At 40.9% G+C, this 27,729-nt stretch overlaps 3 protein-coding genes across 3 annotated transcripts; all 3 read right to left on the reverse strand.

Annotated features, from left to right (window-relative positions):
* Window positions 1-1,855: 1,855 nt before the first annotated feature.
* Window positions 1,856-7,855, reverse strand: cenpt (centromere protein T). Its single transcript, XM_063482019.1, has 13 exons — window positions 7,559-7,855; window positions 7,275-7,395; window positions 7,056-7,200; window positions 6,885-6,978; window positions 6,626-6,762; window positions 6,447-6,504; window positions 6,182-6,318; window positions 4,142-5,206; window positions 3,733-4,050; window positions 3,548-3,653; window positions 3,122-3,295; window positions 2,912-3,016; window positions 1,856-2,216 (listed from the first exon to the last, which is right to left on the reverse strand). The coding sequence occupies exons 1-13, from the start codon at window positions 7,642-7,644 to the stop codon at window positions 2,087-2,089; spliced, it is 2,676 nt and encodes an 891-aa protein (XP_063338089.1). The 5' UTR covers window positions 7,645-7,855; the 3' UTR covers window positions 1,856-2,086.
* A 1,753-nt stretch (window positions 7,856-9,608) lies between these two features.
* Window positions 9,609-12,057, reverse strand: LOC134633296 (cytochrome c oxidase subunit NDUFA4-like). Its single transcript, XM_063482175.1, has 4 exons — window positions 11,865-12,057; window positions 10,182-10,270; window positions 10,015-10,075; window positions 9,609-9,856 (listed from the first exon to the last, which is right to left on the reverse strand). The coding sequence occupies exons 1-4, from the start codon at window positions 11,913-11,915 to the stop codon at window positions 9,800-9,802; spliced, it is 258 nt and encodes an 85-aa protein (XP_063338245.1). The 5' UTR covers window positions 11,916-12,057; the 3' UTR covers window positions 9,609-9,799.
* A 3,254-nt stretch (window positions 12,058-15,311) lies between these two features.
* On the reverse strand, window positions 15,312-26,223 carry LOC134633156 (protein FAM117A-like). The gene is made up of 8 exons (XM_063482020.1): window positions 25,530-26,223; window positions 24,459-24,604; window positions 22,499-22,594; window positions 22,043-22,159; window positions 21,231-21,359; window positions 20,846-21,032; window positions 18,762-18,921; window positions 15,312-17,847 (listed from the first exon to the last, which is right to left on the reverse strand). Exons 1-8 carry the CDS (start codon window positions 25,846-25,848, stop codon window positions 17,559-17,561), a joined length of 1,443 nt encoding a protein of 480 aa, XP_063338090.1. The 5' UTR covers window positions 25,849-26,223; the 3' UTR covers window positions 15,312-17,558.
* Window positions 26,224-27,729: the final 1,506 nt, after the last annotated feature.

A 27,729-nucleotide genomic window follows, 5' to 3' on the forward strand; every position in this document is an offset into this window, starting at 1 on the left:
TACAGGCTCAAATATAAACATACACTCACTTAAATCTTTTTGTGTTGCTTAAGGTTTTACAGTGTCCAACACTCAGAGCAATAGGAAAGTCCAAGTAGCTCACTGAAGATTTAAGAATATGAATTGTAGATTTACACAAGCTAGCAAGGTATTCTGGAGCCATTTCTAAACAACGGCACTATCCAAGCTAATCAGTTCAAACTCTATTTAAGTACAACTTATTTTGATGTATCACTTTGCCAAGGTCTGGAAGAAGACCCTTGGATAAGAGAGGAAATTGGTTAGGATGTTCAGGAACAACAGCTCCGGCCAAGAATGCACATCTATTCCAAATCTGACACCTTCAAGCTCAATTTAGAAATAGATTTGCTATATGGACAAGCCAAATCCATTCTAGGGAAGAGTATTATGGTCAAATGAGAAAAAGATGAGCTATTTGGCCACAACAACAGAGGGATGTTTCAAGAAGTAAAGGTTAGGCTTTCAAACCTAAGAACACTGTACCAGCTGTCAAGCGTGGTGGTGGTAGCATCATGCTCTGGGACTGCTCCCAGTGGTGCTGGTACATTGCACACCTTAAATCAACAGTTAGATGTTTGAAACATAGACACAACTGAGTGTTTCAATAGGGAAATGATCCCAAACACATGTTACATTGGTTTTGGAATCAATAAAGCAGGCTAACATTAAGCTTCTAGAATGGCTGTCCCAAAACTCCAATGTCAACATTATTGAGAATTCTATCAATTCCTCCAAAAAGTGTGATTAAATATCCAGCTAGAATTGTGACAAAGGCATCTGTGACACAAGCAAGTTGTGTCTCAACCATAACCCTTTGGTTATGGTTGAGACACAACTTGCTAAGGGGCATTTAACCAAATATTAGTGGGGGAGTATGCATATTTCCAATGGTCACCAATGTGTTGCAAGAAAGACCAATAACCATGGGAAATTTTGAATCACCAGTTAAAATAACTCCACTAACTGCATGTCTTTGGACTGTGGGAGCAAGCGAGAACATGCAGACTCCACACAGAAAACCCCCTACCAGATGATGGATGCAAACCCGGGACCTTCTTGCTGTGAAGCAACAGTGCTAAACCCCATACGACCATGCTGCCCACTTGTATCCACTTAAAGTCTTTAAACATGTATGCTGTACAATCATTCCACCCTGGAAAAACAAGTTAAAAAAACCCATTAAAAGTCCCAAATCACCATGACATTCACATGTACATAATGTATGTATCCAAACAAAACTAATTGAGCCCATTTTAAAGAGAATAGTAAATAGCCCTGTAATCTCAAGCAGAGATAAATAGACATCAGCTGTTCAATGTAAAAATGAATTAAGAAGCATCACATGCTATTAGTGCCTGTTTGAGTGTGTATATAACAAAAGCTTAAGCTTTTATGGAAAACATTATTAGCAGCAGAGGAAGTCTACCACTACAGCATGTTTCTTGCTTATTATGTCCTCCTTATTAACCAGTCATTTGTGATGAAATATATCGATTGCCTCATTTAGTGAGCAAGGCTGAATCACTCTGGACCAGGCGGTGCTGTCCTCACATTCTTTCCATTTTTCAAGTACTCTCATAAAAACACAATTTTTAGGCCATCTAGTCTTTCTGAGCCTTTTAAAAGCAGTGTATATCTGCATAACTTTCTTACTAAGCAGCACAAAGCACAGCATGATGGGCTGAAATCCTAATTTATCAAGAAAAAACAAATAATTCAAATGCCCCTCACGATCCACAAACATAAGATATTTCTGAGTATTTCCTTAATAATACATGTGTGAAGCACAGATATATGAAACTTTATTTCAGCTTTCTTTATTATTATAAGTTTAGACACTGCTTTGTTTCATATTGTAGAGAATACAGTTGGCACGCATATTTGCACCCATGAAAACATACCTAACAGCAACAAAGTACAGTTGTCCACAGACTCGCAGTAAAATAAAGATAAGAGACATGTATATAATTTACACATTTACAGAAGCTTTTATGCTCCAATCAATAAAGGCATTGTTCGAACGCAGTGTACAGAAAAACAAGTAGCAGTCCAGGAGATGAAAGATTCACCTCCGCTTTGCAGGGATAACAACATTTCCACTGGTTGCGATGGGGATTAGAAGCCTTCGCTGGTCCAAGCGAAGATATTTTTCAATAAGCACTTCCACTGGCACCTTGTCATTCACATAACCCTGCCTGCAAGTTACAAACACATACTGGTTAAGGTCCATGTTAGAAAATTAATGTGAAATGTCAGAAAAATAGATCATGAATGAGGTGTGCTACCTACAGGCGGCATTCAAGATATTCTACAGGCTTATGCTCTTATTACAGTCGGATATAGCCTTCAAACTACACAGAGCTCAACATTGCCATCTAGAGGTCAGAATAATCCAAGCGTTGCAGAGTGGGTTCCCCGCCCCCCCCTACTGTAGTGTCAGTGCCTTACCTGTACAGACGGGTACTTCTGGCTTAAAATACATATTATTTTGGGGCCTTTTGCCTTTATTAGATAGTGGAGAGTGGACAGGAAAGACAGGCCTACACTCAATATGGGTTTCTTGATTTGCTTTGTTTTTTGGTTCATTTTATTCATTTATTGATAACACACAGCAGACAAACTAAACAGCTAGCTAGTTGACATGTACACTGAGCTGTGCAGAACAAGGTATTTAAATAAATCTGTACGTTTGCTCCATAAAGTTATATAGCAGTGTTGTATTGAGCCTCCTCAAACCCTCCTAAGAATACATAATGCAGTTGTGTATAATTTAGTTCGCTACATTTTTAAGTGGTATTTAAGTTTTGCTTTTTCCTCCTTAATTAAACAAAGGGGCTTTATGACATTAAAAACGTCTGATTGCAAAAAGTCTTGAATTCTGCCCTCATACCTTTTCAGCAGAAGTTCAACATCCTCGACCTCTATGGTTTTTCTCTTTGCATGGGCAGCATACGTCTCCAGGTCCTCAGCTAGCCGGTCAAAGAATTTATCCATTCTGTTAAAATTACAACAAATCTGTTATATTAAAGCGACACACAGTTCTAACAAAGACAAAGAGACACTGCATGTGATTAATGGCGAAACACAGTGTGTTACTTACATTTCATTTAGGACAGGGTGGACGTCTGCAGAGACTTTTGTTTTGGCAAAGTGCTTAAAGACGCCCATAAGATAGCTCTTAGGAAGGACTGTTTCCTTTTTAGAGATCCTCGTCTTCCTCACTCTCCTCTGCTTAGGTTTAGCTGCAGGTAAAGGTTCTCTTGTACCGCTGGTACTGGTAGAGATAAGAAGAGGGTGTCAGTTATAGGCATTGCCGAATAAAAACTTGATTCTGTACCTGTGCTACAATAGCAGTTTTTCTATTTAAAGTAGAGAGGCTTTTAGGGAGTTAAAAGAGCACTGTGTCAGCTGAAAGGTACATATCCCCAGCTGAGTAGGTACTTCTTTCTCCCTAAAAACAGTCCTGACTGAAACCCACAGGACACACAAACACACACACTTAAGTGTAATAGGACATGCAGCTTACCTGGCCTGATTGTTCTTTAGAACAGAAGGTGATGCTGAAGGATCAGGACGATTAAAGTTAATTTTCTCTCTGACAAACGCTGGAGTCTTGCAGGGGAAGTCTGAAGCTATCAGAAAACAGATTTCTTAGTCATTCTGAATGCTTAAATAGATATTTTACCAGTGCATGTTAAAAGAGAAACTAACCTTCATCCTCTTCATCATCATCTTCTTCTTCTTCCAGTTCTTCTTCTGGTTCAGCAGCATCCTCAGCTGGAGCTTCATCAGGCACAGTTTCACTCCTACCATCTTCAATGTCATATGTTCCCTCTGGCAGAGGAAATGAGTTCTCTTTGTCAGCCTCAGGCTCATTCGTTGTCCCAGTGGCCTCTGCCTGTCCTTGGGTTGAGGATTCGGCCACATCAGGGTCTCCGGTGTGAGTCTGACCACTCTCATGGCTTCCCATTTCAAAGCTGGTGCGCAAATCAAGAGTGCCATGTCCTTTGAATTTGGCATCAGGCCATCCTACAAACAAAACCACAAACAATATTTAATCTCAACCATACAGATTTTTAAATGCTAAATGACTGATTGATTAATTGATTTTTTTTTTTACCTGCAAACGTAGCATTAGGGAAATCCTCTGCTGCCTCTGTAACCGGCACAATGAGACCGCCCTCAGAGCGATAAGCCCTCCGGCTGATGTGTTCTGAGTCATGTTTCAGTTGAGCTGTTGCCTCCTCTTCATTTTCACTGCTGAAGATCTCAAAGTCATTTTCGTTCTCAGACTTGGTCACGTGCTCATTTCTCTCAGACTGACCACTAACATCCTCTTCAGGCAGGGCTGCTACAACTTCATCAGTGTGATATTCAGTGCCACCGTCCTCTTCATCCTTTTCAGTTTCAGAGTCTGGTACAACGTCCTCTTCCTCAGACTGAGTAGATGCTTCAGCTCCCTCTTCGGACTGGGAACCAGTTTGAGATTCTTCTACGCCTCTCTTGTCTTCTTCCTCTTCTTCGGTCTGATCCTCAGCCAAATTCTCGTCTTCAGACTGAGAACCTGCGTCATCACCCTTTTCAGTCTGCGAGTCGGCTGTACCTCCATCAATGTTAGAGTCAACTACATCTTCCTCATCTTCCTCCTCCTCCTCTTCAGTTTTAGAATCTGCTTCAGCTTCCTCTTCAGCCTGTGACCCTGCTTCAACACCCTGTTCAAGCTCGGAATTGAGAGCAACTTCTGCTCTGTCCTCAGCTTCTTCAAACTGAGCTGCATCATCGCTTACACCGGTCCGAGATTTAACTACATCTTCATCTCCGTCAGATTTTGCCAAGACATCTTCAGGTTTACTGTAAACTGTTCTCCTTGCTTCCTTCTTTTCAGATTCATCTTCAGTTGGAAACACATACACAAGTTGGTCAGTTTCCAGCTTGCTCTGCTCCTCCGGCTCCATCTCCCTCATGTCTTTCTGCAGCTGAGACGCCATGACTGTAGGTTTGTCCTGAGTAGCAATGATAGAAAAGTTGGAGGTCATGGCATCAGCCTGGGCGTAGAGAGCTGTGTTACAGTTCACGATATCGGCAGTGATATCTGGTTCGCTGAGTTTGCTTAGACCTAAAGTGAAGCCCTCAGAGTGAGTAGATTCACCAAGGCCCTGCTCCACAGGTCCAAAGCTGCTCATACCTGGATGACAGGAAGAAGGAAAATGTAAGGTGGAGGTAAAGAGCAGGTACAAATAACCTACAATTCTTTTCATGCTGTACTTCTATTCTTACTTCACTGGGCTGAAGTGTTAAATTTATACTCAGTCGTAGGTTTGCACTGAACCGCTGCAGAATTTAACTAAAACTTTCACCAGCAGGGGGCAGCACCTTACTTGTAGGTGGGTTGAATAGTTGTTGGAAGTGTGCTGGCAACTTAACCAAAGGTTACATGGCCTTGTTACACCATCTTGTGATAAAAACTGGCATTAAACAAAATTACAATCCAATCTAGTTCCACTTTTTTTTTTAATCTCCCTTCAGCACAATTCTTTTTGAGACACAGTCACTCATCTACAAAATGTATGAGAGGTGAAGAAGACGGTGGAGATATGCATCAGGGGTGGTTTGTGACAGAAAACCAAAATGTCTGAATAAAAGACCAGAGGCCAAGCTGGAGCTGAAGATGTTAAGATTTTCCATTTGGAGTGACAAGGAAGGACAGGATTAGAAATGAGTATAACTGAGTATAACTCAGGTTTAGTCAAAGTCTGGACTCGAAGTTAGAGAGGCAAAGCTAAGAGGGTTTGGACATGTGCAGAGGAGGGATAAAGGGATTAAGGATAAAGATGGATGCAAATCATTGACAAATTCACTGTGGTGACCCCCAAAGTGAGCAGCCAAAAGAAGGTGATATTTAAAGTGACTCAATAGCAGGTCAAAATACAGTGACAGTTCTCAAGGTGAAAAATCCTGATAGTGAGATTATTTAGCAATGAATCATTTATCAAATTGATTAGTTGGTAACAACAGTGTGTGAGATTATATTACATTTCTGGTTGATTTTCTGTGTTTTACACCATATGGTTGTATGGCTGCTGTGCCTCAGAAAGAAATCTTTGAAAAAAAACTGTCCCATTAGAAGAATGTAATAAAGGATTTTGATCGCAGTGTTCACCTCCCATCTGTCGTTTATCTACAGCAGCACCAAATTCTTCCTCAGAGATTTTCCGACGATTTGAAACTCTTCTCTGCAGACCTCTTTTCTCAGTCTTAGCGTCAACAAACGGGGTTTTTAAATTCAAGGAAGCGGAGCTGAAAAACAGATTGGACATAAACTAAAAAACATGGTGTGCATTCACACGCTGATCATTAATTCTAAATCTAATCATGGGTTCGATCCCTGATTAGAATTAATATTTTGCATTCTTTGTACACTTTACCTCAACACAGACAGTGATGAATTGTCATCTATTGATAGTTCAGTTTCCTCTTCAGCTTCTGGAAGCACAAACATCCAGCATACACGGTAAGTGTTCACATTGCTGCAGAAGCACAAAAAAAAAACCCCACAACCTCATTTTTGATCGCTGTACCTCCTCAATAGTCGTTTCAATCTTACCATCTCCATCTTTAAGTCGTTTTTCAAAAGCCGTCGTGTTAAAACTCCTGCGCGGTCTCTTTCGGCTCAGTCCCTTTGCAATGCTGGCTCCTGGGCCAATCGTTACATCAGGCAGGTCCAGCCCTGACAGCTCCATACTGAAAGTCAATTCAGCCCAAAAGTTTATTTTCCTTCGCAACCAGCACTAATTCAGTCACTTGAAAATACAGCTGTATTTACTTCCAAAATGCCATGAATCACCCTGTAACGCACAGCTCACCTGGGATGCGTTTTGGAGATGGTTGAATTGGCTGAAGGTGGCTCCGGCTCTTCGGATGTTTCTGTCTCATGAACCACGGGGGATTTCACCGGCTCTGAAAACCAAAACATATAAGCAAAAGCAAAACCAACCGAAACCAACCAGAAATAAAAAGAAGGCTAGTTCACGCACCTGTCCGCAGGATGTTCATGAGTATGTGTCTGGGAGTGTCTCCGTCATTAATCAGTACTGAAGATGTTGCAGGCATGTTTACCTTTTTGAACACAACTGAGGCAGTCCTCCTTTTAGTGGCGGGGAGGGATTTTCTGGTTATGCTCTAGAAAAAAGGGACAAAGTTAATAATTTTACCATGCCCACGAATAACAACTACCCTGCTCACCTCTATCTTACCTCATGGAGCTTATGTCTCATGCTGCGCCTAAGGATTTCCTGCGGGGTTTGGGGACCAGCATCTTTCTTGCTGAGCCTGCTACTCCGCCGGGTCCCGCTGCTACTCGGCTCCTGTGAATTACTGGAGACAAGTCATCTTACGATTAATAATACTGGATACAAAGCCGCTGAGACTAACGTGCGACAACCACAAGTTTGTCGTTAGCAATAGCTTAGCTAGCATTAATGCTGAAAACGCCAGTGAATATGACTTTCGTGGTTCTCTCCCAGAAAATGAACCGTACCTGCGTGTGACAGGGGTCCTGGGTGGCTCGGTGGTGAGAATATGTTTCAGCAGGACCCGAGCGGACAAATCCTCCGTGGGATCCATTTAGCCACCGAGGAGCAAAGCCAGCTGGTTAGCTGAACTCAGCTAGCAGACAATTGCGGGCAGTTAAACGTCAAAAATGTCAAACAAATGACTTTTTCCACAACGACGCTGTCCAAACAAGCGGTGCTGAGCTGAAGTTAGTGTCGTATAGCTCAGCTTTCACCTGAACGTCATTTATGCTCCGATCCTAGCCTTGTGTTTTCTGTTTCAACGGACTCAATTCTCATACGGTCCCGCGTTATTTTTAAGTGAAATCTCGCGAGAAGAGAGATTTGGCTTTGAACCTCGAGATCCCACCACTGACCAAACGCGACACAATTAAGATGTATTACATGGCAATAATTTATCAATTATTTTATCTAAAATTTGAATGAAATAAATTAATTTAATTAAAAATGAAATTTTAATATTGTTTTCAGAAAAAGCAATAATATAAATGAATAATTTACAAAATCAGAGGTATGGAATTTTTTTCAATACTGAAATTTTATTTTATTGTATTTTAGTTTAGTTTAGTTGTCATCCATACTTCAAAATTGTGGGTCATTATGCATTATTATTATCTTAATGCAAACTTTTGTGAAAATAACTTAAAACAAAACATAGGAAATAACTTGAAATTTCTGAAAATGAAGTCAAAAATTTGAGCTAATGACTCGACATTTTGAGATAATAATCTAAGGCAAAAAATTAAAAAAACAAAAAACAAAAACAAAAACAATACAGATATGGTACACACTTATAATCAGTCAACATGAAATTAACCATAATTTTTGTCCTTAGAAGATACAATAACAAGACCGAAGAAGAGGGAGTAAAAAGTGTTTCTTCTGCATTATGGTCCAGATATATTACAAGTCATACATTCCATACATACATTTTTTTTAGATAAATCTGTGTTATTACTAAAAACCTCACATCGAAAAGTAAATCACATAACCCTATACACATTTGTGAGTTGTCAGCTGCAGTGAGGTGTTTTGAATTTCTGTCAGGTGTGCACTAAGTTTTGACCAGTGGAGTGCACTGCGATAAACTGGAAAATAAACGTGAGAGCAACACAGTTCTCAAGAGAATTTATAATATCATAATTCCCTGCAAGACAACATGTTAGTTACCACAAGGGGTGAAAATGATAAAAATGTTAAAATATTGATCTAAAGAAAACAAATACAGATATTTCATTTTGAGAAACTTATCCTAGTTATCTCCCTTCATCATAAGGTTGGACACCACTACCACCACCAATTTCAAATTTGGATTCATTTGGCATACCTCAGGCTTTTCTCCCCATTTCCATTCCTGAAGAACGTCCTCTTGAAAGCAACCCTACCTGCACATCATGCCAAGATTTCAACTAATAGCTCTTTGAGAATCACTATGTTGGTGCAAAAATAAGATTTTATGTCTCTCACGCTCTGTTATCTTTGGCATTTTTCATAGATTCAGTTAAGGAAATTGGGGCAAAAGCTTTGAACCTTTCAAGAATTGCTCAAGACCACATTAAAAAGTTACAAGGAAGTCTGACTAGCTGGAAGCAAAATATAAAAATAAGCAACAAAAAAAACAAAAAACAAACAAACAAGGGATGGCTCAACAATGGATTTTAAAAATTCAAACTTACTTTAGACATTAAAATGTAAAATCTGTGTCAACAGAATAAGAAGAATTTCTTCTTTTGGGTTCAAATCTAAGACCAGGTGCAGATGATGTTTAAACCATTTAGAATTTGAGATATATGCATTAAATATAAGGCTATATATATATATATATATATATATAATATAAACAAACATCAGGTGGCACTTGTTCTCATTGCCTCAAATTCTAATATAGTTTCTTTGTGAACCACTAAAAGAGCACATTCTTGTTTCTCATATTTTCTGATGTGTTGTAATCTTTCCCCTCAGCTCGTGCCTGTAATAAGCATGCAAGGGAGGCGTTAAAGATTTAAATAGTCTTTAATAATTTATGGCACAGCAAACTGATAATTATATTCAACAATCAGTAAAACAGGTGGTTGTCTGTTTCATTCATAGTCATTTATAGATGAATGATCCCTTTGCCCAGCACACTGGAAATAAACTTTCATTTGCTGTCATCGGCTTGTTTGTATTTTAAAAAAAATAGTGCAAAGGCTCCTCGCACGGACGGCTTAGAAGTCTGGCCTGTCCTTCTTCAGTTTGGAGTAATCCATGTTCACTGCAAGAAGCTGGACACACACACACACATAAAAACAAATATGCATTATCATATGACTGCAGAGATATGGACTTTGACGCAAGATAACAGAAAAGATATGGCCTGTCCTTTGTAAAAACATGCCTGCTCTATAACTTGACGTAAAGGATTAAGAAAAACGGCTCGTACTTTGTACTGCTGATTGGGCTCCATTTTGTTCCAGGGTTCAGGGTTGTTGTTGTGATCCCATCTGAAGACAAGAGGAAAAGCCGTGATCGAAACAACACATCCCTGAGTAACCGAGGAAAGTGAAAACGCCGGCTTTTCTATAAGTTTAAATCGTCTCAGATACTTACGACACGTCTGGGTTTTTCAGAGCCGCCCTGGTCAGGGCCAACACACTCATGGTTGCCCCTCCACTTATGAAGATGAACAGGGGGATCAGCTTTGGAGACAGGACATCAATCAGTCAATAAATCTATTGCTTTATCAATGCCAGTGGAGCAAAACAAGAAGAGAACAATATACAGAGTTTAAGAAATGTTAGGCACATTTTCGTTCTTGAGTTTAGGATGGAGGAGAAGCTGCTATAAATCTGTGTAAATCTGCTGCTCTCTGACTGGAAGTGGTAGTCCTAGATTAGGTTACCAGATGTCAGAAACTAAAACTGAGGACATAAAAGATGGGAACAGACAAGACGGACTCTGCTTTCCTCTGCAGCTGCAGATCTTGCAGGATTTCCAGTGTGGAGCCTTAAAGAGTATGTTTCTATGTTTGATCTATAAAACGTTGATAAATCTTTGTTATCTGCGTCCTTTTGGATCTTATTCAGCATTTCATCTGTTACAAACCATGTGTAGGAGTCCAGTTTTTCCTACTGTGCATTGCCAAGACATAATGTGTCTTATTAAGTTTTAAGATAAGGGCAAATAGTTGTTGTCCCTGCTTATATCACCACACTTTGACCCCGTGGCCAGTTGCATGTGTCTAATAGCTATTAATACAACCAGGGTCACTTTCTCACCTTGCTGCTGTGGGTAAAAATGTGCAGTTGTCCTCAAAAAGCCTTGCTGAGGCGGTGCTACTTTTATAGTAACAGTCTATGATGTATAAAATGCACAGAATTTCCATGTTGGTATTGTTATTGTTATCTCATGACATAAGAGGATTGTTTAAACAATGAAGAGTTTTCACCAGCAGGGAGCTGACAGGCTGCACAGTCACAGAGCAGGAGGGGGACAAAGCATTTCCATCCAGAGGTCTATTAATATGAAGGCTGCCACAAACCAAACCCTTTCACACCATCATCCTTGGAGAAATAAACCCTCACATGCATTTCTCTGGCCTTCACTCAAGCTAATATGGAAACTACTCCACTGCTATACGTGCTGCCACCACCCTTTCACATGGCTGCAGACGCACGGTGAAGTGAAACAAGCGATCCCCCCGCGCGCACACATACACACAGATTTGAACCTTTAGATTATCATCATTATAACATTTCAGTAACAACAGTATCAGTGTATCACGCTCAGTCGGAGCAGGTGATGCGGTTGTCTGATTCTGCGGATGCCAGAGCGCAAAAACGAACTCTGTCATGAGGAGGTTGCGGGTGAAAAACCCAAGAAAAGCTTTCACGAGATTACACGAATATAGTGATTAAAACAATAAGAATGTAGTGACGTGAAAATGTTTCTACCATTTGTTTTTGGCTTTTTTTAACCGAAACCTGTGCGTCTGTCCAGGAATTTGAGATTTCCGCACTCAAGGCTGTATATGAAATTATTTTTGCTTTTATAAATAGTAAAATACTCTACGAATGCGTACTTTAGGGTGTCAGTGTGTGGATAAGTCACAAAAACTGTTTTCCTGAGCCTTCACAGCTGATCCCACATCAGGTAATTAAGGAGAGATCTTGGGGAAAAAACGGGAGCGCACGCAGCTTCAAGCTTCTGATAGGCACGTTTCAATGTCACCGTCTCCTTGGTTACAGGCTGGTAATAACGACCGTAAAAATAAAACGAGTGGCTGAGACTTACAGCTGGGTGGCTCTTAACCTGCTTGGCGACGACCCCAAAGAATGAAGACATGGTGGACAGTCCTCCCGCTGACCGACTCCGTTAACGTGAATATCTGCGGGCTGAAGGCGCGCCTCTGCGGAGCATCTCCTGCAGTTTCCTGCAGGCCTGAACGTACAATTGAACTGCACCACACCTCCACGCGCTACTGTCAGCCAATCCCACAATGCAACGACAACAGCTGTGCGAACCCCCTACCTGGGCTCATATCTCTGAGCGCTACTGGGGGTTTGCTCAAGTGGATTTTAAACCCTCCACCTCCATTTTTATTTATTTTGACCAGCTAAAGTTGGACCGTTCAGATCAATCTAAAGGCTCAAAACAGCACGCGCGAATATAAGAAAACGGAAATGACTAAGAGAAGTATCAGCACGTGATGCTGTTTTATCTAGCTGCGATGGGATTTGGAGGTGTTTACAGTTTGTCTGAGGTTATCTGGTTCAGATTAGATTTACAGTTACATTAAACATCCTTAAAAAGTTAAAATAAAAAGGTCCCAAACTGCTGAGAATGGTTTCACTTTCAGTTCTGTGACAGATGCAGAAACATCTGCAGCTTCTTCGTCAGTTTGCCTTTTGATTAGATTTTTGATTCCAAAGGCATGAAGAGCTGTTTAAAGTGAGTCACTCAGGCAAACTCTACACAGCTTCAAAGTTCATGAAAAGATCGGTTTACAAAGTGTATATTATCAGTGACTTCTTTAGGCACACCTGTTCAATTGTTTACTAATCAAATATGTAATGAGGAAATTACATGACAGCAACTCGGTGCATGTAGACATTCAGATACAGTGCTCAGCATAAATGAGTACACTCCCTTCAAAAAGTACAAATTAAATCAGTAGCTCAATGAACAAAAGAACAATTTCCAAAATTTTCACAAGGCAGAGTTTTATTGAACACTTGTTTAACTCCATAACATGAAATTAAGGTTAATAATATAAATTAGATCACAAAATCTTCACTTTTACTAAAATTGGTTGAAACAAAACTGAATACACCCCGCAACAAAAACTACTACATCTAGTATTTTGTATGATCACCGTGATTTTTAAGGACAGCACCAAGTCTTCTAGGCATGGAATGAACAAGTTGCGACATATTGCAACATCTATCTTTTTCCATTCTTCAAGAATAACCTCTTTTAGAGCCTGGATGCTAGATGGAGAGTGATGCTCAACTTGTCGCTTCAGAATTCCCCACAGGTGTTCAATTGGGTTCAGATCAGGAGAAATACTTGGCCATTCAATCACCTTCACCCTGTCCTTCCTCAGAAATGCAACAGTAGCTTTAGATGTGTGTTTTGGATCATTGTCGTGTTGGAAAAGTGCATGACGACCAAGTGCACGGAGTGATGGCAGCATCTTCTTCTTCAGCATAGAGCAGTACATTGTTGAGTTCATGATACCATCAATGAAATGCAGCTCCCCAACACCAGCAGCACTCATGCCGCCCCACATAAGGACACTGCCACCACCATGTTTCACTGTAGGCACCATGCATTTGTCTTTGAAATCCTCACCTTTATGACGCCATACAGTTTTGAAACCATTAGTTCCAAAAACAGTGATCTTTGTCTCATCACTCCAGAGTATAGAGTCCCAGTAGTCTTCATCTTTTTTAGCATGGGCCCTAGCAAATTCTAGGCGTGCTTTTTTGTACATGGGCTTTAGGAGCGGCTTCCTTCATGGACGTTACCTATGCATGCCATTCCTCTGCAGTGTACGCCGTATGGTGTCACGGGAAACGGTCACTCCAGTTTGGCTTTCTACTGCTTTAGCTAACTGCAGTGAACTTGCATGGTGATTTCTTCAACCCTTCTCATCAGGAGACGCTCCCATTGAGATGTTAACTTCCGTGGACGGCCTGGACGTCTCTGTAAGATGGTTGCGCTTCCATCTTTCTTACATTTTTGGATCACTTTTGCTACAGTATTTTGACTGATATGTAAAACTTTGCTGATCACGTAGCCCTCACCTTTTTTGTGTAAAGAAATGATTTCCTTTCTCAGATTTTGTGACATTTCTCTTCCATGTGGAGCCATTGCTGGCAGCATGAAATGGGAAGGGCTTTTCTTTGTTAAGTAATGCCCTTTTATCGTCACCTGTCTGCTGGACACCTCATAAATGAATCATTAGACTCACCTGTGGTTGAATGCCTGTTAATTCAAATTTTGTAGTCTTAAGTGTGGCTTTTCTATAATTAATAGAAAAGGTTTTCTATAATTAATCTACTATAATTGGGGTGTACTCATTTTTGCAACATGGGTTTGAATGAGTTTGCACACACAAAAAAAATGATTTTCCTAACAAATTAACAAATCTTGTTTGCAATCAATGGCCCACATCTGTGGGAGTATTTTGTATTATAGTATCTCATAGAAAATGTTGATTCTGAAAGGAAACTAAAGGTTTTCTGACAAATGTAGAGGGGTGTACTCATTTATGATGAGCACTGTATCTTGAGACAGTGAACCAAACTGCTGAGCCCCACCCCACACACACTCTAGGATTTACAGAGGATGGTCCGATAAAAACAAAATATGCAGTAAGCGTTAGTTTTTGGCGGGGGTGAAAATGCCCCGTTGATGTCAGAGGAGAATGGCCAGGCTACTTCGCGTTGACAGGAAGTCAACAATAACTCAAGCAACCAAAGTATGCAGAAGAGCATCTCTGAACACAAATGGGCTTCAGCAGCAGAAGATCACACTGGGTATGACTTCTGTCAGCTAAGAACAGGAAACCAAGGCTATGATTCACACAGGCTGACAAAAAAACTGAGCGATAGATCGGAAAAATGTCAGACGATTTTCCATTTCTGCTCCAGCATTCAGATGGTAATGTCAGGAATTCATCCTGCCTTGTATCAGCAGTATTTTCTTGATCTCTTCAGTATCAACTGAGAAATCCATCCATCCATCCATCCATACTTATTTATTTAAAAACCTTTATTACCACAGTGTACCGTTTTTCCTATGGTTGCTTGTAGTAGGATGAAGCGCCATGTTATTAAGCTCAAATCATGTGAAAACTGGTTTCTTCAACCTATCAGTGAGTTACTAATCTTACTCCAATAGAGTACTTTTGGTACATAGGGGAACTGAAGACTCACATAATGGATGCAGTCAAAAAATCTGCAGCAATTGCGATGGCCCATATCGAAGTACGGGTCAAAATCTTATGTTTCTGAATGTGTGCCATGAAAAATCCGCAGCTCTGAAGACAAAGCAGTTAGTGGTTACTAGCAAGGTGTCCCTAATGAGGTGGCCAGTGGCCTGTACATGTTCTATCAGGCCAAAAATGAAACTTTAATGTTTGTGCCATCAATAATCAGCTTTCTGGAAAACAAAACAAAAAACTGAGAAGCATTGTAGTGAGTCAAAGGTAACGACTGAAGAAATCAATGTGACTCAAGACAAGAGGAAATTACACATCTTAGTCAGGCAGTTCTCAATTCCCCTGCCCCAGAAAATAGTGAAGATTCCAGTGTATGGTGACATAATGACACACGGTACCATTATAAGATTTTCTAGTGTTTTCTTTTACCCAATTTAGAAACAAATATTCCAGTATGACTAGATGAATGCACAAGGTTTGAAAGTAGCTTCTTAACTGTAGGATAAATGAAAACTTGGCAGTATACGCACGGGACTTCACACCAATAGGTCTGCTCTTTAACACCATGGCTGCATAGATTGTGGGGTGAATTCAAAGCGAAGCACTAAGAGCTACAATGCTAAAATGAATGTAATAAACACAGAAGACATGCTAGCATCATGTATTTATGTAGACAAAACACAGAACCTGAGATAACACATTCCCAGTATCCACAACCGGGGAAAGAAAAAAAAATCTTTGAGGATTATTCGGAATAAGAAGATTTCAGTCCATCAGCATTTCATCAAGATGCTAAAACTAGGAGATGTTAGTCAAAAGATCAAAATAGTCAACTTTCAGTTCACATGCAAACAGAACTATCAGAGGCTAAATTATGGAGGAAACCTCTCCTCTGTAACACCCTCTGCTGGAAGTGCATAAAAATCCACCCGATACAATATCACATGTGACATCTGCCTGATAGAACAAAACTAAAAATGACAAAGGTCTTTTTTTTCTTTTTAGCTTATGTAGCAGGTATTTGGGAAAAAAGGGTAAAAAACAGACATCACTACACATACATATACAACGAAGTACAAAAGTGAGTATAAAAATAAGAATTGCGACTCAAAAGTAGTAGTTCAACTTGTGCAAACATGTCTGCGAGAAAATAAAACTATATGATCATTAACTTGTCAGCTTGGCAGAACAAAATGAACATCAGGGAAACTGAGGACGACAAGTCTATACCACTAAAATTGGTTAGGTAGTCAACTAGGCTGTGAAACCTCAAAACTAAAACGTACCATCGGGCACAGATCTAGAACGTCAATAAACAACATGCAACCCTTTTTTGCAAGTAAACAAGACATTTAAAAAAAGAAAGAAAGCACTACTCGTAAAGCAAGAATGCATGTGCTGAAGCCATTAGGTGCTGACGCTACCCGAACTTCTACATCTACAAAATTCCCTTTACAACAATCAAAATGTCATTTCATGTTGTCCTTTAAATCAGGTAAAAACAAAGTACCCACTGATTTGTCACGCTTCGTACACTAGTGACTGGTGCAAGGAAATAAGTGAACAGCAGATAAATATCTTTGATAAGATGAAAAAAAAAAATTAAACAGATGCAGTTTAAAAATAAGGAACAGTATCAACAAAGTTACTGTTGTGGCGTCTTTGAGGAAATAACTGTGCAGGAAGTGAGCAGTCAGTCAAACAAATCAAGTGAAAGTTTAGAGAAAAATAAGTGAGCAGTGCTGCTTTAAGACAGCACCGTGTCTCAATTATTTTTGGCTAAGACAAATGTAAATATCTTTGGGTAATAACAGAACTAAATTTGTTTAGTTTAGAAGTGTTGCAATTAAGGAAACTCAGAGAGCACTCTCCTTTGCATTGTGACTCATTTTCTCAATAACCTTCAACATCAAGCCCTTTTCAGACATCCAGTGGTTTCCTTTAATCTCGCTGCATCTGAAAGTCTCAGATTTGCTAACATTTATCCATCACTTTCAACATGACGAGTGAATACCTGATTACAATGGCTCGCATGCCTTTTTTTTTTTGCTGATCAGCTCACTACAGAGCATCCTAGATAACAACAAGCAGCACATAAACAGCACTTTATCTGTTACTAGTTTGTATAAACACTAAATTATTCCTCCCATAAGCATTTTTTGCTATGCCTAATTCAAAAGCAGCTCTCTGTAGCAGTGTTGTGTTGTAGGGGAAGCTCCAGCAGCACAAACAGATGACCCATTTGTGGTTGTGCAAGATTTAAGCCTTTAAAACTATGATTGCTCTCAACTAGAGTCGATGCTGGAAATATAAATTCAAGTCTTTTGCAGCGGTGCACAAGTCTCAATGAAGCTTTAATGAACATTAGTGATGCCATCGCATGGCTGAAAAGGGCAACAATGTTATTTGTTTGTACCTGTGTGGCAAAAGAATGAGCTAAGATTTAAAAAAAGAAAAAAGAAAAAAAAAAGAAAGAAATCATCTACACATCTGTCCCAGACCACTCTGTTCATTTCCAAATAAACGACCTGGAGCCGTTTTTATAAAGCTAGCCCCTCTCCAGAACTTTCTCCCATCACAGTGGTGGCTGCAGGAGGATCTGGACGAACAGCCCAGTTGTTAGAGGAGACCGTCTGACAGGAGCTTGTTCCCTGGTTCAAGCAGTTGCTTGCTGGAGAGCCAAAGCTTCTGAAAAACATGTCCATGGAGGGGAGCAGGGGCTTAGGGAGGCTGACTGGGCAAAAGGCTGAACCCCCATAGGGGGTGAAGTTTACCTTGTTGGGGTCGGGGCAGGAGGAGATGAGGGCCATCGTAGGTTTCTGTGGAGAGCTAAAGAAGAAAATGAGAAGAAAAACTTATGTCCATAAAAGTGATGCAAAAAGTTTGGTTACACTCAGTGCACACAGTCAGATTTCTTTCATTTAAGTTCAGCAGCATTTCTTTATCATGTGGAAAAACTGAGACATAATGTTGACTCTGCACTTCTTTTTTTAATGTTAAGATATCTCTGGGATTAAATGTGGTTAAACTTCTTTTCACTGACAGAAAGGGAAGTTTCACTGGTCCAGCAAACTTAAGATCAGAGTGACTTGTATGCAGCTCACAATGTAAAATGAGTTTGACATCCCTGATCTATGTAGTCGCTGCTTGTGCTTACATGTCAACATGCACGAGGCTTTACTCAAGCCAAAATTTTCCCCTAGAAGTCACGGACCCACTAGAAAAGAAAAACTAAAATACCAAGCAACAGAGTTTTGTAATTGTTGCTTCCTTTTAATGAGTAACGACTAGTAATTTCACACTGTAAGATTCAGACCAAGTTAAAAACAAGGAGGACTTTGAATGCTTTAGTGCTGACAACATGAAGTGTTGCAACATCATCAACTTGTCGGTTTGGCAGAACAAAACTCCCAAGCTGAACAAACAAACTGCTTTGAGGGGGGACTGTTCGTACATCTACAGTTAATGCCACTAACTCACTCTAACAGAGTACAAGGTAAACTCTGACTCAACTAAAAACTATCACATTCAACTCTGGGTAAAGACACTGAATTAGTTTGTTTTTCTAGTGTTTATTTGTTTATTTATTTTTTTAAATGTGACCACCAGAGGGCATCTACATGCTGACAGTGTTAAATGACAGGGAGTATACAGTATTTGTCTAATTATATTTCATTATCCAGAGGTGATTCATCTGTCTCCCTCTAGCATGCAAACACAAAACAAAATGAATAAAAACCTACCTGATCTCCTCCCACACTCTCACTCTTTCACAGCCCTCTGGAGGTTTTCTCTGGAAGCAGCAGCTTTTGTTGGGCCCTGGAGATGAGGCGTTCAGGAGAGGAGAAAGGTCAGCCTCATTCTGGGAGGAGAACGGAGACAGGAGCCCACTGTGTGTTGAGCCTGAAAAGAGGAGAGAAAACGTATATTAACACTATCTATTTTTTTATCTCTATCTCTCTCTCTCTCTCTCAACAGTTTACTCACTTCTTATCAACCTCGCCCCCTTAACATCGTCTTATCATTTTCTCTCAAACTCTGTTTCAAACCGTCTTAATTTTCTGAGAGCTTGGTTTCTGGCTATGACTGATCGACATTATGAAGTTTTCAGCTAGAGCCCATCCTTTCCAAGCCTAGATACACTGTGTTATGTCTGAAGTCATTTCTGGACTCAAAGGCTCGTGCAGACAATGTGGTGATGATCATCAAGTAATAATTTGCCGGCACGCAGTACATCAAAAAACAAATCCTGTGTTTGTATTTTTTTTTGGGGGGGGGGGGGGGGGGGGAATGGGACGGACTCCCTAATAATCACTTACGCATTTATTCATAGGGTTTCACTTCACCCATGTTCCCCAAATTGAAATTCAATTTGAAGAATAAACAAAGGAGTGAAAAGAAATTAAAACCTTAATAGCAGTTTGCATTCTTTTGACATTTAGAAATCAATTTCTAATCTTCCTGATGTACAACTAAAGGAAGTCAAATTTCAAGGTCTCAGCTAGAGATGCCACCTCATTCATACGTCCTTGCCAAGTCCATGATTAATGTCAGAAAGAACCTATAAAGAAATTATGAGTGAGAGGGAAACTGTTACTATAAACTAAGACAACTACGACTCTTCAGTCCAAGCCAACACCCAAAAAAACAAAACAAGAACTTCCATGGTGAATATAAAGAACACATGTCATGCCATATTTGCATTTTGCAGACATCATATTTTTGGCAGAGCTGAATTGCGTTACTGAAACCACCACAAAGTTATACATCAGTGCTGTAATTTTATGTCTACATGTGTCTGCTAGAAATACACTTACCAGACACTTTTTAAAAACACACAGTTTAACTGCTCATCAATGCAGTTATCTAATCAGCAAATCTCAAGGCAGCAGCTCAGTGCATTTAGGCAAGATGACCTGCTGACGTTCAAACAGAGCATCAGAATGAGAAACAAAGTTGAGTTTAAGTGACTTTAATGTGGCAGGGTTGTTCTAGCTGGACGGGTTGGTCTGAGTAATTTGAAAACTGCTGATTTATTGAAAAATTTCCTACAGAACCATCTGTAGAGTTTACAAAGAATGGTCTGAAAATGAGAAAACAACCAGTGATTAGAAGTTCTCTGGGGTAAAACACCTCAATATCAGGAGAACGGTCAAGACTGGTTTGAGAACATAGCAAGGCAAAAGTAACTCAAGCAACCAAGGTATGCAGAAGAACATTTCTGAATGCACAACATGTTAGAGTGGAGCTACAACAGCAGAAGACCACACCGGGTGCCACTCCTGGCAGCTAAGAACAGTAAAACTGAGGCTACACCTCACACAGCCTCACCAGAAATGGACAATAAATGATTTTTAAATTTTTTTTAAAAACCCAACAAAACCTTGCCAGGTCTGAAGAGTCTCGATTCAGATGGCAGGGTGTGGATCCATTGCATGTATGATGTAACAACATGCCAGTTGGTGTAGGGGGAATATTTCTGTGGCACACTTTGGACCCATGGTATCAACTGAGCATTGTTTAAATACCACAGACTACCCAAGTACTGCTCATGACCATTTTCAGCTCTTAAATACCAGTGTACCATCCCCTGATGTGTTTAACACGTCACGTCAATGTGGACCGAAATGTGAGGAATGTTTCCAGCACCTCACTGAATTTATGCCATGAACAATTAAGGTAATTAAGGTACTTCTGAAGGTAAAAGGGGCCCATCCCAGGACTAGCAAGGTGTACCTAATAAAGTGGTCAGCAAATCAAGACTTTCATGTTTGTTCTCACCATTTTAAAAATTAAAATTCTTATATAAAAAGTCTGACAAACTAACCTTGGTGCAGGTCTGGAGGAGCATCTGAGTTGGGCTGAGAGGTGCAGATGTAGTTGGGAGAGGAGCAGGGTGAGGAGGAGGTGGAGGATGACGATGGCGGGGGCGTGGTGGGGGGGTCGCTCTGAGATCCACTGCTGCAGCTCTGCAGAGGCACCGGAGCCCGATGACCATCTGGAACCTCGAGCAGCTGTCGAGACAGGAAACTGCACTTTTTAGAACGTTTAATTAAACGAAAATCGGCCAACGCAGAAGTTTTACTTCAGCAGAAAACTACATGTGCCACCTCTGAAACCCGCCTTTCTTTGCAAATAAAACAATGCCTAAACATCTTCACATGTGCATGTTGTGTAAACAAGCATGTGTGGGCTCTGTAGGTGATAATTACCCTCTGTAATGGATGTAGTGACTGGCTGATGAACATGCCTTCCAGCTCCTGGTTGAGGCCCTCCACGCTGCAGCGCAGGGGAGGGACCAGTGTAGACAGGGGAGCAGGGGGGATGGGAATAGGCTGAGTCTGAGCACATAAACAAGTGAACACAATTTTATTGCACTACTCCTAAGAGCCAAACAACAGGACATTTTTTTTTTTTTTTTTAAGAGTTCCCTTCAGCTTCTTTTATTTCCATATTTTCCAAAAACATCAGGCTAAATTTACTTTTTTTTTTATTGTTACCATTAAAAATACAACAACAAAAAAGGAACAAAGAAAACTGAAACTTTCTTACACACAGGCATCCAAAGAGCACACAGGCATCCAAAAAGTCATTTGCTTCATACATCTCTAAAATTCAGCAAGCTCAATGCTGATAATCAAACTAACAAGTGTTCTCATAAACTGCATGGGACTGTCTCATCACCACTTTGGTTTATTTGAGAGAAAAAAAAATCACCACAGCCCAGTGGAGTGTGGGACCACACACCAGCTGTGCTGAAAAGCAGAACCGTGCATTACAATCTGAAAAGCAGAAGCGAGCATGATGTAGTGATCTTCCTGTTTCCTCAGTGTTTTATTTCATTCACTTCCTGCAGAGACCTGCATAGCTTAGTAATGCGCTCTTGTGAATGTAAATCAGTGACAGGTGTCCATACATGGTACAGAAGAAAAAACAAAAACACCTAAATTTACTTCTAGAGACATCTGCACTAAAACCTCAAGTAACTCATTCAGTGTGCTTGTGTCTGCTGATGCTAAGGTACCTGAGCAGCTCCAAGGCTACGGCCCCCCTGAGGATAGCCCCGCTGACGATCTTTGTCATGTGCCCCCGAGACTGCAGTTTTGCTGCACTGCTGCAGTTGTTGTTTTAGTTTAGCGATCTGAAACAAACAAATGTTAATCAGCCTCTACGTGCAAACACACAAAGGAAGTCCTTTAATCCCACATGTCGAACCGCTTAGTATCAACAAACAAGGATTTTATTATTATGTTTTTTTTATGTTGGCTCAATGTTCAGTGAGATCATGAGAAGTGAGGCTTTGTTAAAAAGTATAAAAAGGGGAACGTTGCAGATGACCTCAGTCTCCTGTTGCTCAACAATGTCAATTAAAGTCAAGACTTTTTCAAGAACTTGCCCTTTTTAATTTATAAAAAAAGCATCAAGTTTAGCAAATCCGGGCATTACAAATGCATGTTGAGCAATCAAAAGTTGAACTGACCTCTCGCAGATGCTCAGCGCTGCCCCATGATGCTGATCGCTTGTGGCTGCTGCTCCCTCGCCGGCTGTGGGATCTATCGGACCATGAGTCTGGGGTCTGTGGTGGGAAGAAAGCAGCCATGAGAACTGATGTTCTTCATATGCAATCACATGTCTTTAATAAGTATTTTATTAAGTATTTTTAGGGTTTGATCTAAAGCTGTCATATGATCATATATGCAAAACGAAGGGAAAGCTATAGAGCCTTGTGTGTAGTTTCTTTATGTACTTAAAGCAATGATGACTCAATCTTTAATTACAGATTGAGGCCACTTTCAAAATTCGCATTTTTTTTATAATACTTCGTGGTTTCTTTGCCTTCAGTGCAAGCCAGACACAATTAGAGACCATTACATATGCCATTTGTTTCCAGATGCACGTCACAAGTGTGATAAAACATCTCATGAGAAAATATTTCACACAGTATTCACAGCACAAGATAATAAATTCCAGCAACCCAGAACTGTAAAAGCAGGCAGCGCAGACATCACACAGCTTCTGCTTCTTCAGTGGTAATTCGCTGTTATTTTTCCATCATTGCACAATGCATTTTAAATGGCATAGTGCTAGAGGGCGGACCAACTACGATCTGTGATACTGTGTACTTAGCTGGATGATAAGTTGCACCTCAAGCTGCAGACGTGCTTTCATGTTGTAACTGTGTGCTGACACCAGGGGGCAGTGTCAGAATTATACGGAATAACTTGTGGGAGTGGGGGGTGGGGGGGCTACTCTTCTGGGTTCTGCTGTTATTTAGCTTAGCCCCTGCGGCGGGGTAGATCGAAGTCGTAACACAGGAAGAAATGTTTTGTATTGAAGTGAAAACTGTCCACTGCAGCCACAGTTGGCTTTTTTGGTCACTGGTTAGTTTTTTTTTTCTCGACTCCTTCCCATCTGATAAACTTCACCGTCTGTCCCTTTCTGTCTAAGCTCACTTCTTAGGCAATTTACAGCATCATTCCTGGCAGTCTACAGGAGATTGCTTTTTTGTAGGACTGCAAGAGCACATCTGCATCAAGTGCATACCCATAATCCTTCTCTCTGTGTAGCAAATGACCTAAAACGCAGCAGATTCTGCTTTAAACAGCAGCCATGGTTGCACAATGGAAGTGCGCAGCTTCGCCAACCCAAGTCCACATATGGTCTGCTGTCACTTGAAGGCACCATCAAAAACATGTGGAATGGCTAGTAATGTGGAGCTCTCTTTCATGATTTTACTTCTCACATCTCCTCAGTAGAGCCAAAGCACCACACAAGCCAACCGCAATTGCATAAATCATGCTGTAATATTTCACGTTAAACGTGACCTGTTTAACGTGAAATATTACAGCAACACTTCACATATTTTAATCACTGGTTTCACACTTAGTACACATCAGCGTCTCATGCTTAAAAGGCCGACGTGCAGCCACATCGCACCATCCACACCCACAGACTTGTCAAACTTGCAGACGAGCTAAAGAGCAGGAGAAACTGAAAAACAAAGACGGAGGGAGGGAGGGAGGATGTGGGCAACCAAAGTGCAGTGGCGAGTGCCTGCACGGAGCAGAGAGGATGGGTGCAGCCAAAAAGGCCTCGTCAGCTGACTTCGGGGACTGTTGTCGCGGCTGTAGTTCTCACTCTGTAATCGCTGTGCAAGCACCGGACACCCCCCTACCCCCACCCTCCCTCAACCTCGGAGCAACTTAATTCTCTGCAAAAAGTGCAAGCTAATCTTGTGATGTGACCTAACCTCTATCCCCCCCACCCAAAAAAAACAAAAACAAAACTGAGAAACAAAAAAAAGAAAGAAAAAAAAGAAAAAAAAAAAGAAAAGAAGGAAAGCTCTAAATTGAGGATGCATCATTGATAAATGCATTCCATTCATTTTTCTGACACTCATAATTCCCACACTTGAAAGCATTATTCCCTGTGGCGCTGACCTGGGTGGATTTGTCCTGGCGGGGCACACAGCTCGGGCCTTCTGGTTCTTTGGGCCAGTGTCCTTGCAGGTAAGGCCCGATGATGGCGTCCAGAGACATCGTCCGCCTCATGCCCGGGCTCAGCTGGTGGGATCTGGCCTTTCTAGCTGTCAGTTTCGCAGAGATATTTTCTTATTATTTATAAAAAGCTTAAAAATAATCTACACTAATCGGTTTTTCCTCAGGAAACTTGCAGCATTATAGTGGCAGACACTTTTAAACGCATTGCATCATTTTCACCTTCACATCAGAAAGCCACACACGTAATGCTACTTTTCACACACACTAGCCTTTAAATCTATTTTAAAGGTTTTAATGTACTGACAGTAAGCATCAAGAGACTTCATGTCACAGCCAAATACACATGATACAAAAAAAACACTAGTGTCTCTTAACCCTGGAGAACCCATGGGGTCAAATTTGATCCCATGGTTTCCCTAGAAAACCAATGGGGTCGGCTCTGACCCCATGGGTTCTCCAGGGTTAAAAATGGACAAAAATGCTCTTTAAGACGCTAAAAATACTTGAAAATAGTTTTATATTTGGGGCTACCAATCTCTGGATACTATCCTATCCTATCAACACCAAATAGTCAGTTTGATTGACAAGGAGAAATTATAAAATATATTTTATCATTTTTTTAATTTCGGAATTATAACTACAGATTTTGAATACTTTAATATAGAAGTAGCAAAGTTTCCCTTAAAAAAAACAAAAAAAAACACACACACACAGATACACATTAACAATAAAAACATATTTTATAGCTCATGTTACAAATTAAGATGGTACAGTTTATTTTATGCTTGGATCCGGCTACCAACTTGCCCTCTTTTACTGAGAATTTGCTATCTCAAGTTTGAACTTATTATCTAAAGTCTGCAAATGCCCTACTGGGAAACTAACAGATAAAGCTGCTGTGCAACTGCGCAGGACTGCAGAAACTCGTACCCAGCTTTCTACACCTATCGTGACACTACGTGAGGTCTTAAACTTGGATGGATAAGGTGGAAAAAGGTGTTAAGCTCATACCTGGCTTCCCATCTATCCTGTTGGGTCTCGGTTTGCTGGCCAGCTGATAAGGGACAGTTGCCTTCAGCGGCTGTGGACCCAAAGCAGCACCCCTCGTGTGTCCAGCTCCACTTCGACCGGACATCTTTACAGTGTCAAATCTGGGTCCACTTAACTCTAAATGACTGTTATTAGCTGTGGCTGTCCTGCCTGGTAGAGATGTGGGGGCGCTCTGGTGATGGTGGTGGCTGGCTAAAGTTAACCAGCTGCGGCTCTTTCTCCTCTGGTGCTGGTGATGACTACTCGAAGAAAAACCGTTACAAAACTCAAGTCGAGTCATTCAGAGGCCATGTCCGAGCACATACCACTATAACTCGACAAGTAAAACGTCAATACGAGCTTGTGTTCTCGTTTTCGCCGCTGAGCATACTTTTTTTAGTCTCCTTGCTGCTGGCTTGTGTGGCGAGTTAGCAGCCTAGCAAGCAAAGTTTCTTTGTGAGGATGTTGAGATATTTCACCCCGTTGTCGAAGGAGGAAGCAGCTCCAGTTTCAAAAAGTCACTTTTACGTCAACTCCCACGGCTTCCGAGCAAACTTTAAAGTGTGTTTCATGACAACTTGTCGGGTCGGAGCGTGTTTGTTTTCTCTCTGTTTTTTAAAGGTGGCCGTGAAGGATGCGAGGCTGAGCACAGCTCCCTAGCCCTCCGCGTTCTTGTTTCAACGCAAACTCCAAACAGTTCCAGCACCACGCTGGTGTGGATTTAATTACGTGTGTGGGCGGACCCTGGTCCCAGATCTCACTTTTTGATTGGTCGGGAAGCCTCAGATTTCAATCCTATTTGTCAGTGCGCCATCAATCCCTTACATTTAGGCCCATGAAGTTTGGTGTCCCCGCCCCCAAATTCATATCTCAGGTTAGCTTATTTTTTAATGTTAAATTCGTGTTTTAAATACAAATTTAAACCTTTTTAAAGGAGAAAAACGACTATTGTAGCTATACGTTGACACATGAATCAGCATACTTTAAAGCTGCTGCAGTAGTTTACATGCATTAAAGGGCCATGCTAGTGACTTTTCTGGCCTAGCAAGTAAACACTACTTGTGTAGAAAGATCTACAGAGCACTCTCTTAATTAAGAGCAACATTCGTTTGTTATTACACCTGCTGTTGTAAAAATAAGGCCATTGATTCAAGTGGCCGGCATAAAAGCTGAAAAGAAAATGCATTGAAGTACTTAGAGTCATTGCAGCACTAATATATCTACAGCTCCCAAAAAATAAAAGTAGCTCATTAATGAAAGAAAATAATTGGCTCCAAGTGAAGCAGAAGTATAAAATAACACAAAATGGAAATAATCATGTAAAGTACGCCTATGGGAGGGCCACTGAAATGTACATGGTTGCTTCTCACTTCTCCAAATTATGTAAATTTTATTGTAGTTTTCATTATACCTTGAATAATGTCACTGCAGAGCAGCTCCACCTTCAGATGCAAAGAGAAATGAAGCGCAAACATGTAGTCATTTACACTGTAAATATAAAAAAGTAATATATATTAAAACTACTAAAGACAGAGCTGTAAGTGCTATTGGGTGGTAAGCACTGAGACAGTCAGTGGCTGATTTGTTTGGGTACAGGAAAGACTGTTGCAGACTTCACACAGGTTGGGATGAGGGGATGATGGCTGATCTGCACATGCTTGTTTGCACCTTCCCAGGAATCCAGTCAGGATCAGAGGCCTTCCTTGTGTTCACTGACCTGTGCACCAGCCTCACTTGATGTTGCTGTAAGGTGACTGCCTGGGTTCTGGAGTCTGGGGAGACTGAGAGGCTGACACTGAGTGCTGTGTGAGGCCCCTGTAGCTAGTGGATGAGGTGATCTTCCATCTTCCTCTTTTATCCCGCTCTCCAGCTCAGCTCTAGCAGGATTGTACAGAGCTCTGTAACCTGATCTAACAGTCAGAGCCGCGGTCTCTGAAGACCGTCCCGAGCTTCCCTGTCATCCAGGTTTTCTGGCAGTGGTATTATCAGCACAGTACTTGATGCAGAACAGAACCGTGTGTCTGTGTGTTCAGCTGATGTTCAAATATGTCCCAAACAGTGTGTTCAAAACAGTCCAGTAGTTATGAGAGGGCTTTCTGAGGTCAGGCTTGATAGTCTTCAATAGTCTTCAGTTGTGGCTTTGTTTTTTTTGGTTTTTTTGGGGGGGGAGGGGGGGGGGGGG

This window comes from Pelmatolapia mariae, linkage group LG8, assembly GCF_036321145.2.
Source record: "Pelmatolapia mariae isolate MD_Pm_ZW linkage group LG8, Pm_UMD_F_2, whole genome shotgun sequence".
NCBI lineage: Eukaryota > Metazoa > Chordata > Actinopteri > Cichliformes > Cichlidae > Pelmatolapia > Pelmatolapia mariae.

Excerpts from the sequence above, each read along its gene's own strand:
- cenpt (XM_063482019.1), bottom strand. The coding sequence starts at position 7,644 with ATGGATCCCACGGAGGATTTGTCCGCTCGGGTCCTGCTGAAACATATT. Across the intron at positions 7,396-7,558 it reads AGGACCCCTGTCACACGCAG|TAATTCACAGGAGCCGAGTA; the intron begins GTACGGTTCATT and ends ACTTGTCTCCAG. Across the intron at positions 2,217-2,911 it reads GTTGAACTTCTGCTGAAAAG|GCAGGGTTATGTGAATGACA; the intron begins GTATGAGGGCAG and ends TGTAACTTGCAG.
- LOC134633296 (XM_063482175.1), bottom strand. The coding sequence starts at position 11,915 with ATGTCTTCATTCTTTGGGGTCGTCGCCAAGCAGGTTAAGAGCCACCCA. Across the intron at positions 10,271-11,864 it reads AGGTTAAGAGCCACCCAGCT|CTGATCCCCCTGTTCATCTT; the intron begins GTAAGTCTCAGC and ends CTGTCTCCAAAG. Across the intron at positions 9,857-10,014 it reads AGCCCAATCAGCAGTACAAA|CTTCTTGCAGTGAACATGGA; the intron begins GTACGAGCCGTT and ends GTGTGTGTCCAG.
- LOC134633156 (XM_063482020.1), bottom strand. The coding sequence starts at position 25,848 with ATGACTCGACTTGAGTTTTGTAACGGTTTTTCTTCGAGTAGTCATCAC. Across the intron at positions 24,605-25,529 it reads CAGGATAGATGGGAAGCCAG|CTAGAAAGGCCAGATCCCAC; the intron begins GTATGAGCTTAA and ends CGAAACTGACAG. Across the intron at positions 21,033-21,230 it reads CACTACATCCATTACAGAGG|CTGCTCGAGGTTCCAGATGG; the intron begins GTAATTATCACC and ends CTGTCTCGACAG.